The sequence below is a fragment of the Cydia fagiglandana genome, chromosome 16 (assembly GCF_963556715.1).
Source record: "Cydia fagiglandana chromosome 16, ilCydFagi1.1, whole genome shotgun sequence".
In the NCBI taxonomy this organism is placed as follows: domain Eukaryota; kingdom Metazoa; phylum Arthropoda; class Insecta; order Lepidoptera; family Tortricidae; genus Cydia; species Cydia fagiglandana.
In genome coordinates this window covers 14,925,955-14,939,924 of record NC_085947.1, presented here as the reverse complement: position 1 = coordinate 14,939,924, position 13,970 = coordinate 14,925,955, and the positions used below count along the sequence as shown (strand labels likewise).

General features: G+C 37.4%; 1 protein-coding gene across 1 annotated transcript in view; it reads right to left on the bottom strand.

The window, feature by feature from the left end:
* Positions 1-13,498, bottom strand: part of LOC134672241 (hillarin) — an 82,898-nt gene extending 69,400 nt beyond the window's left edge. Inside the window, exons 1-2 of the mRNA XM_063530142.1 lie at positions 13,358-13,498; positions 1,229-1,702 (exon numbers count right to left, since the gene is read on the bottom strand). Of these exons, the coding sequence (XP_063386212.1) occupies positions 1,229-1,378 (150 nt within the window). The 5' untranslated portion in view covers positions 1,379-1,702; positions 13,358-13,498. The remainder of the gene's footprint in view (positions 1-1,228; positions 1,703-13,357) is intronic.
* Positions 13,499-13,970: the final 472 nt, after the last annotated feature.

Here is a 13,970-nt window from a genome sequence, read left to right as displayed (position 1 = left end):
CTCATTTACGACTAATCAAAATAAATAGTTATCTTGTATTTTTTTAAACGATCAATATGGATGATTCCAAATATTACAAAACAATTAGGTTAAAATAAACTTTATAACCATACTTCTGTTTTTATATCAATACTTGAACGAGTTTCTCATATAAGGGTTTCTAAGAAAACGTCTGAGAAGGTGTCTAAAATTGTAATCAAAATTAAGAGTTCTTGCATAGATTTCATACCACGTTAATACCTCTTTAGTTTTATAGGTGGTTAAATAATTCAATAACATCAAAAGTCAAGGAAATGTGCATTTATATATGAATATAAGATCGCTCGAATCTAAAATACCGTTTCCGTTATTACCGAGGTATACCTCGAAATTAGGTGTCACACAAAGAAAATGGAACCTAACACCGAGGTTTTTAATTTCCTATTTTTTTCCCTATTGGCGAGCAAATATCGCAAATAAAGTATTTGAGAATCATAAATAATAACTAAGAATCAATCTCAAGTCTTAGTCCTTCCATAATATTTACCATTATTACGCTAATCACTAAATAGAATACGCGTTTACTTACTTGAGGTGTTGCGTGTTAGTATGGGGCAACCAAATCTTGCGCTCTTGATACGCTAGTTTACGTTTTTCGACTTGTTTGTGTGATATTTTCGTAGTAGTGTTATACTTATTCGACAGTCAAAAGATAAGGCTTTATTTCTGTGTTCTTAGATTCAAAGAAAGTTAGTAAGCTTTCTTATTAAACGCTATTTTGTACATACCGCGGTAATGAATGCCAATTTTAATGGGGTCGTTAATAGGGGTACTTACCTTATCTGTTTAGCGAAAATGTATGATACAGCCAATTTTTTTCGCGATATGAGGCTCCCGTACAAACGTTTGTAGTAAAAAGCTCGTAAAAAGTATACCTATTAGTTAGCAAGCCTAGAGGTAAGCTCGTACTAATGAGTTTTTCGGAACTTATAATACGAAATATCATTTCAGTTTTACCCGTAGCTTTTCTGTGAAGGAAAACATCGTTAGGAAACCGGACTAATCCCAAATATCCCAATGCGGTCTGGTTTCCCCTTCGGAAGGTCAGATTGCAGTCGATTTTTTTTAAATAGTGCCAACGGGATTAAGTAGCCGAATAAGCCCCAGGGCCCCTAGGATTCTTTTGTAAGTTGTGGGTGGGACAACGCTATTAGGAAATTAGGAAGATAATGATAATTATTATTCTTACCTTCAACGTGAGCTTCGTCCTGCATACTGCACATTTGAAGCAGCCACTGTGAAAGAACGTAAAGTCCTTGAGTGGACCAACTCGGTCCACTTGGTATACGATCTCGTTGCACCGAAAACAAGTGCTTTCATAGAAGTTGGGCCGGTACATCGTGGCGTCGTCACGTCATCTCAGTTTCACTGTTTCACTGTTCACTTCACGCGCTCACTGTCACTGGTTTCACTGCAGAGTGCATGTGCTGTTCACTGTAACTTGTTGCACTGTTCACTGCAAGTCGCAGAGCGTTACGCGCTGTTCACTGTCACTAGTTTTACTGTTTACTGCAGAGTGCGATTTTGTGTTTCCACTGTTCACTGTGTACTTGAAGTTCTTATTACGGACGGTTAGTTAAGTTCCAGTGTTTCATTGCTTAAAGCTTATTCATGGATGTTTGGTTACGGACTAGCAGTGGATTAGTTTTGAATGTTTGTTTGCCTGGAAGAGGTAAGAATGGCGTATATTAGAGATGTGTTTTGGAACATATATCTCTGCCGTCTCTGTGCAACATAAAAACTTGATGATTTAGTATATCAATAGGAGTAACTTTTGCGGCTAATGAAAATAACTGAGTTGCTGGATGCCTTCTGCGAAGGATCTCATACTTATTGTGGCAATCTACTTCTAATCTATACTTATTATATATATTACAAATACAAAATCCTAAAAAAGATCCAAATAATATTTCTCTTCTAGGTCTAACTTATAGGTACGGTCTAACTTGTATAGATAAATTAGGAATTGACATTTTAGGTACAATTTACCTATATATAACTTTAATTTGTAGCATTTACCTACTTTTATATATTTTTTTCCATTTATTCTATTTATTTAATTGTAAAGATTAAGTAAACAACTTAATCGTATGTTTCTATGTTAAATTACCGGTAGGTACCGGTTAGGTACCTACGTAGGTACCTAACCGTAATTACATTTTGATAAAATTTTAGTGTAGGTACTGAATATTTATCTATTGTAATCACTGTAATCAGTCCGTTCAAATACGGAAGCTTGTAACTTGTAATACAAGTGGAAGTCACTTTCTAACAAAAGCTGTCAAAAAGTGACATCCGCTTGTATTACAAGTTACAAGCTTTTGGGAAACGGGCTCCAGAGGGCAACTGCATGTTATAAAAATATGCATATTCATGGGCACATGTTAAATGCAGGAAAGTTATGAATCAGTCTTGACCCACGCGGGGCAAATCATTCGTCCGGAACACCCCACACTGCCCACTGTTAATAGCCCTCGAATATCGGGCCAATGGACTAATTCGGAAATGTGAATGAAACTAAAGAGAATTCAGTATAGAGGCGTATTGTCAAAGTAAATTTTTGTAGTCACAGTAAATTTACTGCCATCTTTCGACACAGGATTAGAACTTTCATAACGCCATTTGACTTTGATCCTTGTTCTCACTGATACGTGTTATACACAAACGGGTCTGCAATACCGGTAAATATGTGTATAAAACGCGAGAGTTTATGTGTTAAAATTGTTAAATATCGAAAGGAGTCGCCATCTACACAAGTATCAGCCAAAGGTACGACGCCATCTTTTCGAGCATATTTTTTTCTTGAGTTTCGAAGGCACGTTTTTTTCTTAGACGTTATTTATCTGTACGGAGTTACATAATATTTAATGAAACTCAACGAAATATACTACATATTATAAAAGTAGTAGGTATTCCTAAAGAGACATTTTGGTTGTATTCTCGCTAATGGCTCCTCTACATGATGGGCCAATGCCGGCCATTCCAGGGGCCACATTTATGCGCTAGAGGGAGCCAGTGATATTGCTATCTCATTCTGCCGCATGGCTGCGTCCCTTGAACTGGCCGGCGCTGGCCCATCGTGTAGAGCCATAACCATAATGGTAGGACAAAAACAATAGGTTGAGTAGGCACCAATGAACCAGTGGTACATACTGAACCATCACATTAATTCAAACATAGACTACTTATAATATCGTGAGGCTTGTGTATGGTAGGTACCCGTTAATTTCCACAATGCAACAGTTCTACAAACGTTTAAATGTAGTTTATTAACAATGCAATGCGATGCAATGCGTGCTAGATGCTGCGCTCGCGGCGATGCGTGGGACTAGATATGAGCGGAAGCGATTTTATTTTTGCTAAAGATAAATAACAAGTGTGAAATCGTTTCGAAGACATATCGGAACATATATGTTACCTATTTGGACCATTTAGGTGCGAATAAAAATATATATTGCTTGTAGGAAGAAGTGTAGATAGTATGTATGTACCTACTTGTAATAAAGTAATGTATGGATTCAACATGGCATAGGCATTGTTCGGTTTTGTTAACCTTTTTCAATGCGAGTGACAACGTGCGATAAACAGCATACACATACACGTAATGTGATAGCTAGGCACCACCGCAAAAATTAAACGTATCTACTCGTTATATCACTAATTTTATCTATCTACTTATGACAAGATCGTATCTCGATTGAACTAATCTTATTTCATCAGTTTCATCACGAAACAAATGCAACCATTATAGGAATGCAGTATCAAACGGATGCCCCGTTATCGCTCAAATAAGCAAGGGCGGAGAGGCAGATAACGAATTTTCGATTTTCGATGTCGAGTTAGGCCCCACGAAGCTTTTCTTTCGCTTGCTGCGGTCAAGGACGTTGTAAATCGCTCGCGCCCGTGCCTTGCGCCCGCGCAGCACCCGCGGTGACTATTGGAACGTGCCAATATAATGATAGCCCGCAACTTGTTTATGTGGTCGTGCGGCGCATTCGCATAATGCCTGGAAAATCGGCTAAATCGCTAAATAAACTAAACTACTTTACATCAATACCTTCCGAGTCGGTGTCAAGTGGAATGCAGTTGGGTCAAAAGTGTTCCGGATCGGGCGAGTGTTCTATGGGCAAATGCCTATTAGGGCCCAACAAGGAAATTAGGCTAGTTAAAGAACATTTATTGTAAGATGTCCACAGGAAAGACGAATAACTCATTCCTTAACGTTTTCTACTCGTAAGGTTATATACAAGTTTTGTGTATATCCGGGGGTTGTTTTTCTGTTATATGATGTTTCCCGTGGAATTTCTTAGCTATCTACTCTTCATATACGTGGTTTTTAGTTTTTTTACTAACCCAACCCAAGGGACGAGATGAATGTTGTTTGTTTAATTACCTATTCCGCTACCGCTACTGGTTGGCAACCAAAATTATAATTAGAAATGTTCTAAGGCTTAACAAATTTGATAACGTATTATCTGAGCATGAGATCATTTTTATTACAGCTTTATTGATATTATCAGTTCCGCATCTATCACAAAAGGAAATTGACAATTTGGCCATCCTATAAAAATATACAACGAGAAGGCGTCAAAGCTAATAAAACTGGAGGAAGCAAATCAGCATAATAATAGACCACCAAAAATGTACATAAGCATCATTTCACAACATAGAAATGGTTTTACGACATAACTAGAATTTGAAAAACATAAAAACAAGGTTATTTCTACATTTTGCTTACACTAGAATAGCTTTTATTACATAGTGTTAAGGGTTATAGTATTTTTTGTGATAGGTAAGTGTGATATAGTTGTGTAGGAGCGGATTTTGGCGGGTTGGTCAGCGGCCGGATTGGGTGGCAGTGTAGGAGGACTGTGGGTGCCGAAGGGCTAATCGCGAACGCCTTTTACTTGTTACTCAACTTACTCAATGATACGAAGATAGGATATTTAAAGTGCAAGGCAGTGCAAGGCCGAGCGAGGGTTGGACTTGTTTGAAACTGTGAAGATATATACAGCAATTTCATGTAGGTATGTAAACTCTTTTATATAATTTGTAGTTCTGTTTTCTTGATAGCCTTTTGGTTGGGGGTGTGAGGACTTGATGTCGCGATTAATTGGCTTTATAAACTAAGGCACAGAATAAATAATAGTGCTCGGTACAGAAGACTCACTCTCTAACAAAGTCTGTTACGATCAGGACAGATATGGCCGCTAGGTGGCGACAGCGCCACGCGCGGCTTATGGTTAGCCACCAAAATTGATGTGGAACGGATGTACTTTTAGCTATCTGTAGCAAAGCGACGAAATCGCGGAGTGAACCACGCCTAACTAAGGTTAAAGCAATACATACCTACCTATAGTTTTTGAATTTTTTAGAAAAATCTTACTTGTGCAAGCTAGGGAGGTAACTGAGCCACCGCGTCCCAGTTCAAAGTAGTTACAGATACCTACACTTTCTGAAGAAAGTGAAGAAAGAAAGAAGAAGTGAAGTTATTCATGGCATTGTCACGGTCAAGTCAGTGCAATCTCAGCGTGGTCAGAGTCTACGCGTGTAGCAAAGCAATATACTTAAACAACTGACCATTGAACCGGCTTTGACTGTCATTGACGGACACCCGCAGATCACACATCGCCCCGTATCTTATCTATGTTTTAAGTTATTCAAGTTAGCATAGCAGCTGTCACTTATGGCTGATGGCATACTCTGGCCCACGCCGCGTTTTGCAATTCGGCTTATGGTTCAGTTTATCGGGATTTGAATACATTAGTAGATTATCTAATGCCTTGGAACTACTTAAGTTATGCGTGACTTTACCATATAAATAATGGGAGCGTTAAAACTCTGAATGCCATAAAATAGAAAACCGGCTGGAAATCTGTTTTTACGGGCTTGTAACTTATTATTATCTTATTATAACAGTTATATTAAAATATACCGTTTTTAGGGTTCCGTACCCAAAGGGTAAAACGGGACCCTATTACTAAGACTTCGCTGTCCGTCCGTCCGTCCGTCTGTCCGTCTGTCTGTCACCAGGCTATATCTCACGAACCGTGATAGCTAGACAGTTGAAATTTTCACAGATGATGTATTTCTGTTGCCGCTATAACAACAAATACTAAAAACAGAATAAAATAAAGATTTAAGTGGGGCTCCCATACAGCAAACGTGATTTTTGACCAAAGTTAAGCAACGTCGGGCGTGGTCAGTACTTGGATGGGTGACCGTTTTCTTTTTGCATATTTTTCCGTTTTTTTATTTATTTATATTTTATTTATTTAGAAATTTAATTCAGGCAACAAGGCCCATATTACAAATACCTTACAGACTAACATACATATGTATTTTATAAACTTAAAACTAAACACTATTTAGACGATAAAACGGCGTGGCTCCGTTGCATCGCCTTGCATTGCATATGATTTATGGTACGGAACCCTTCGTGCGCGAGTCCGACTCGCACTTGCCCGGTTTTTATTTCAAAAACAGCTTCATAGATCCCCGTTTGATGTAATATTAAATTATAATCCGTCGTAGAAACATTCTCGGAAAGCCTCAACCGGTTCCGTGCCGTATGGATGTGAATATAGAGAGCCAACTACGAACCACGTTCGATGTGTTGCCTCTGTCTTACTTGTAAATTCGAACGTAAGTGTGACAGGGAGGCAACACGTCGAACGTGGTTCGCGGTAGGCCCTCTGACTAAAGATAACGTTATGCCTATATTTCGTGTTAAAACTCTCATCTAGACACGCGGCAGCGTGTCAAGCCAAGTTCAAGCAAAGGAACTGGCTAGCCAGCGCCAAGTGTAATATTACACGAACCACTTGGTGCCACTTTTGACCCTTCTATAACTCAAAACATCTTTAACGTAAACACATAAAACTACGTGTGTTTAATTATATCCATAAGGACATCTAGAAGCCCAAATTTCATGAAGCTAGCTCAAACGGTTATAAAGATATGAAGGTCAAAAAGTCGTAAATTTTAAGACTGACTGACATACCTATAGTACCTAAACCTAACCTACTTCCAGATGACCTAGAAGGATGAAATTTGGAATCCAGCTCAGTTATTGTGTGAAAGCGTAGGAAAAAATCTAAAAATTAAAAAAAGTTATAAAATAGGGGGGGTCCCCATACAAAAAAACCATTTTTTATTGTGGCTGACATATAAGTACCTAAACCTAACCTACTTCCAGATGACCTAGAAGGATGAAATTTGGAATCCAGCTCAGTTATTGTGTGAAAGCGTAGGAAAAAATCTAAAAATTAAAAAAAGTTATAAAATAGGGGGGGTCCCCATACAAAAAAAACCATTTTTTATTGTGACTGACATATAAGTACCTAAACCTAAACTACTTCCAGATGACCTAGAAGGATGAAATTTGGAATCCAGCTCGGTTATTGTGTGTAAGCGTAGGGAAAAATCTAAAAACAAAAAAAGTTAATAAATAGGGGGGGGTTCCCATACAAATTTCTTTTTTATTGTGACTGACATATAGTACCTAAACCTAACCTACTTCCAGATGACCTAGAAGGATGAAATTTGGAATCCAGCTCGGTAATTGTGTGTAAGCGTAGGAAAAAATCTAAAAATAAAAAAAGTTAAAAAATACGGGGGGTCCCCATACAAAAAACCTGTAATACGCGCTAAACAACCGGCCCACGGTGTGTCGTTGGCGGCGCGTGGCACCACATAATTAATACAAAGAACAGAAGTAAAAAACATGCAGCGGAAACACAAGAAAAAACATTAAATCTCAATACCTGCCTAGTTTTCTTTACAAAAAGTATTGATATCCCATCAAAAACATAAATGTAAAAAAGGAGAGCCAAGTTCAATACAAAAATTATGCTTGGCTGTGGGGTTCGCCGCAAAAAGAATGGAGATTTAAATGAGTGCCAAGTTCTATGCAAAATCCAAATATGTATTTATAGGAACAAAATAACATTATAAACAAGTATTAAACTCTATTTCTTTGCTTTATTGGATACCTATAACAATTGCTGTTATTTAAAAAAAATGTGAGATCTTAAAGTAGGTTAGGTTTGGCTTGGCCAGTTTTTATCAGAATTACAAAATATATATGTTGAATAACTTTATAAAATGATTGATGTAATGAAAACTGGCCAAGTCAAATCTAACCTGCTTTAAGATCTCGCATTTTTTTTAAATAACAGCAATTGTTATAGGTATCCAATAAAGCAAAGAAATAGAGTTTAATACTTGTTTATAATGTTATTTTGTTCCTATAAATACATATTTGGATTTTGCATAGAACTTGGCACTCATTTAAATCTCCATTCTTTTTGCGGCGAACCCCACAGCCAAGCATAATGTTTGTATTGAACTTGGCTCTCCTTTTTTACATTTATGTTTTTGATGGGATTGGGATTTACATTTTTGACCATTTCCGTGAGCTTTGCGTATTGACTTTGTTGCTGTGTGCGTCAGAAAACATGGGATGACTACTGTTATATTCCATTACTAGCGACCTGGCTCGGCTTCACACGGGTTAACAAATTAAACACCTAAACCTTCCTCAAGAATCACTCTATTAATAGGTGAAAACCGCATGAAAATCCGTAGAGTAGTTTTTGAGTTTATCGCGAACATACAAACAGACAGACGCGGCGGGGGACTTTGTTTTATAAGGTGTAGTGATGAGTTGAACAGCTTTGCTTGGAAATACTAGCTAATAAATAATCTTACTATTTTAGTAAATAGGGATCAGCTAAGATTTTAAGGCTAAACTATGTCCAGTTGAAATGTTTTCAAAATCTTAAACTTCGAGAACTTCTCATATTTTAAGTAATCGAATTTTTTTTTGAAGTGTTTTTAGTTGTTAGGATTCTCTTAACTTTACGATGTCTACAGGAAATACACTAACATGTTAAGCATACTTACTATAAAATGTCGATGTCCCAAATGGGATGTAACATTTCATATAGGATTATGCTAAGGACCCGGGCCTTATCTTCTTCAGTAATTGAATTGATTCAGGAATTGAATTCAAAACCATTTGTATGCATATAAGGTACGTCGCTTTACTGGCAAAACTAGATTTCATACAAATAAACACCTGAACTTTATGATTTTATCACTTCCTTGTAAATAAAAATAAAATGTAATATTTAAATGCACTAGGAGCCCAATTCAGATATCACAACTTGGTACGGTATTGATCCTGTTTTGATACGACCTTAAGTATCGCTCACGCTGATTGTTGCATGCGAAATAAAGTGACAATATTATAACTTAAATTAAAAACTACATAAAACTACAACTAACAGCATAAACTAAGATTATACACAAAAAACTGGCTCCAGCTCGGTGCCTTGGGGCACCCAGAAGGCTGGGTGTGGCGTTGAGCAAGATAGGAGCCAGCCCTCTTGTCACCCGTCGCCTCCACGAGGCGCTTCGCCAGCTCTGAGAATATGCCGTGGGCGTCAGGTCCCCACGGCCCAAGGGTTTCCACCCCAAACGGCTCAAACATGCAGCCAGAATAAACGTCGTATCAAAACCATATTAAACCCAAACCAAATTATCAATTCTGAATTGGGGTTTAGCACATGATTCCGAATTGATTTTAAGAATAGACTTTTTAATTTTTATAACGGGAAGTTTATTATGCAAAATATAACCTTAACGTGAAGGATATAATACGGAAGTAAAACGGTTTTAGATTTAATATCTGAGTCATTGGGTGACTTTAGCAAACGCCTTTTACAACCATGTCTTTCACAATTTGAACCGATTTAAAGTTTTTTACCTAATGTACTTATATATTTTTCCCGAAGAATTTTCATTGTGTATTGTTTTCCCATCACAGTTCAGTTAACGGCCTTTACATTGTATAAGTATAGTACATATTAGAGATGCCCCGAATAGTGAATTTGGCCGAATACCGAATACCGAATATTCGGCCTCTCTCTCGGCCGAATACCGAATATTCGGCGACCGAATATTCGGCATGACATGCGAACATTTTGAGTCACAATTATTATGAAAATTGTTCGCCAACAAAGCGCAACGTTTGCTAAGATATATTTTTATATTGAACAGAATTAATGAATGTAGTTAGAGTCAATCAAATCAGACCCATGATAAAAATAAAATATTTTGCAATCAACAAATGGTCAAAAACGTGTCTTCGTATTTAACTACTTTCCAAGAATACATTTTAAATATTAAATATAGCTAGATTTTGGTTATTTTTTGTAAAATTTTTCTTTTTAGGTAGGTGCAACAGATATTCGGTATTCGGCCGAATAGTAGGCAACATTCGGCCAAATACCGAATATTCGGCAAAATGGCCGATTAGGCCGAATACCGAGTAGTTGCCGAATATTCGTGGCATCTCTAGCATATATATTTGCATTGTTTCATCAGTGTCTTGATAACTTCATTAGGTAACTGATCGCATGATACGTTTGTATGTCTATCCCAGAAAGATTTTTAATGTAGAGCGTTAAGGTGTTATGCAGATTTTAAGGCGATAAAAACATTGAAATCATTTCTAATGGTAATAGACCAGGTATTTTGCTGGTTACGTTTTTAATGAATTATAACATCAAATGACTCTGATTGGTGTCAAAAAATATGTAGGTACTGCTAGATACTAATCGCAAGTCTTCAAAAGCTGGTATAGCTATTTGCTAGTAAATCTTATCGAATTTAAATATTTTGACGTATGTATATAGTAACAGCACCAGTCATGGGACATTTAAGAGGAAATTTGGAGTATTTATGATATTTCCCTTACACATGTAAATGGTCTACCGCTTAGCGTGTTAAAAGATGAAAGTCCTATCCGTCTTTCATGTTTTAGGCGTGTTGTACCAAAGATACTGCAATTAGTTTCCACACATTTAACAAATTAATACTATGCTTTTTTTCTCCAGTCATGGACACCAAAGCTCCAGTAATGGGCCCCTGGTAATGGACGTGAACCCAGTAATAGATAATATTTACATACTTACTTAAGTTTAGTAGTTACCAAACCTACGTAGTAGCGTTGCGGTAGTATTAAAATCCTTGTGAAAATTAGCACTTGCTTGTGTCATGGTCACTTATGCCGTGGAATTTAGGACGCGGCGTGGATTTAATACTTACATCGCCACGATCTTCTTGTAACTTTTGTTTCGGCTCGATTCGGAAAATGAATTAGATTTCTACTCGACTTCAACAAGTTACGATATGGATAATTTAAAAATAGTTGTAAGATATGTCAAATTTGACGTTTCCGCGATTCTGGAGGTCCTCTTGAACGATTTCGACAAGTTATGACTTAGATATCCAAGTCACATCTAGTCGATATCTAATGTAGATCTAGTTGATCTCTAGATCGTCTCTAGATCTTGTGATTATCTCGAAATCCGAATACAGGCATTATTTCAATTGAAAAGCATGTAGGGCCCTGATATTTGTCACGGTATACGTACCGTAAAATCACCCAAACTATACTCCAAAACTTACGAGTAATACTACAAGTATGGTCCACAAGTAGGTAGTTCAATACGTAGCTAATTGCCTCTAAATATCAAAACCAACAATGCTTTTTGGTTTTGTCCGGATTTTTTCTTTCTTTTATGAAAATATTTTGCGTTTGAATTGTGTCATTGAAATTATAGGCACAGCACACCTAACAAAGATTTTCGAGTTAATTTTGGACCATATTTGGGTGGTTATGCGGTACCTAATTTTTGTAAATTTGTTAAGATAATCTATACCTCCTTCGTTACGATGTGAACTGCAAATAATTTCTAGTCCGTTTAATTCGTCTTGAGAAAACACATAAACCTAAATAATACAATATCATCGTTTCAATGAGTAGCTTCATAGCGGAAATCTGAGAAAATAATACGAGCCAGCAATATGGAACAGTACTGTTATTTCTGTATTATTGAATAATCAGTTCCACTCATTGGGCAGGAATTTGCGGCAGTTAACTGGAAAAGTTTCCTTAGAGGAACTTAGAAGAAATGTGCGTGTGATTTGGTTGTATAGCTGTTGTAAATTTTCCTCAATAATAATAATTGATTTATTTCCCTCGAAATTACAACAAGTTTGCCTATTAGAGGGTTTTCAGAAAAATGGTGCCATTTGCTTTTTTTCAAAAATCATCAACATTTGGGATATTTAAGTACAATCAGAATCACAAGTACTATTGAATGAGACAAAGAAAAAAAGTGTCCCAAGTTTTCCATACAAATTTTGGGTGTCAGTTTTGTAAATACAAAATGTACTTATGTGAAAAGCGTTGCAAAATTTGGTCATTACGAATATTTGTACCTGAGTTATAGATGTTTTCTATGTATTATATTTATCGATATAAGTATGTACCTATATCATCGCCTAGTACCCATAGTACAAGCTTTGCTTAGTTTGGGGCTAGGTTGATCTGTAAGTATAAGATTGTCCCCAGATATAAGATTTATAGACGCATTAAACTTAAGTCATAGTAAAACAGTTTTGACCCATAATTATGTAGTTACCTATTGTACCTAATACTAGCTTGAATTAAATTCAGTTTTCATTACGGTTAAATTAAATGGTAGGTTAATAGTTAATACCTACTTGACATAAATGCCAACAACTTAATATGATCCAAAATTGATAGTTTTGACAAAAAAAATCCAATATTAAAGGATTTGATAGACGTCTAATGGGCTATTCATAAATATTTCAAATTAGGGGGGGGGTCTGGACATCGGATGACGGTAGCATGAAGTAGGAGGAAATGGGGTCATTTGAAGCATGATTTTTGGATGATTATAAGGGGGGGGGGGGTCAAAAACCAATTTATGGACAGCCCCTAAGCGGTGTAACTACACAATATCGTTATAAAACATTGTGGATTGTGCATTTTTTTTTGGAAGGGTCCAAAACTGTACGGTGAGACTATGCTTGGATTCTTAGTCAAATTGGCTTTTAGCTTAATTTTTAAAACAAAACCGTGTTTATAACAACTGATTAAGGTTCACAATTGCATGTTTTGTCAGAAATATCAAAACACTATCAACCACTACATTACAAGCACTACAGATTATACACTGAAGTATGTACCTAAGTATACCTATACCAATTTGACAAGCGTCAACCATCAGTTACCTACTTAATACTAAAACATACAGGTTAGTACCATCTTAACATCGAAATTTGGCTAGGTATACGTACTTTAAGTTCTAGTTTCTACTCATCTAAAGGCATTTCAACTCATAGCATACACAGCTAAGGTTTCGTGTCACAATAAGACTAATTGCACCCAAGACAGCAAACAAGTTACTCTACCAAGGTTCTATAACTTAAGACATACGTTTCCAAAACTCATTGAAAATCCACGTTTCCCACAGACACAACACTACGAACAACGGTACTGGTACACGGGACGCGGTACACGTACACGGTACACGTACACTGGTACACGACGCGAGCGGCGTCCGCGGAGGCCGGGTGAGCACTGGCCGCGAATGTTTACGGTCCAAGAGAGTGCGCGCGCGCAAAGAGTGAGGAGGCTTTTTTAGGTAAAATGGAGTGCCCGCTGAGAGGCAGCGTCTTTTCAATGAGCTAGAAGTTGTCCCGATTAGCACATTGACGCCAAATGATACATTACATACCAGTGTGACATAAGGCCTGTGCACACCGGCTTGCGTGTGCGTGACGTGCACGTGCGCGTGCGCTAAAATGTTGGAGCCGCACACGCACACGTCACGCAAGCGGTGTCGGTGTGCCGTCTCTCGTTAGAATCTGTATGTCGGCGGCCGATCGTAAGATCAGACATATCGTGAAATTCCTAGGCATATCGTGAAACGTGAAAATCTATGACTCGTTCCCTGAGTCGACAGAGCCCCGCTACGCGGGGCTCCTATTTCTGGGCAGTTTGCCCTTCAGGCATCTGAAGTAACCTAACGAACCCATCCTACCTATAT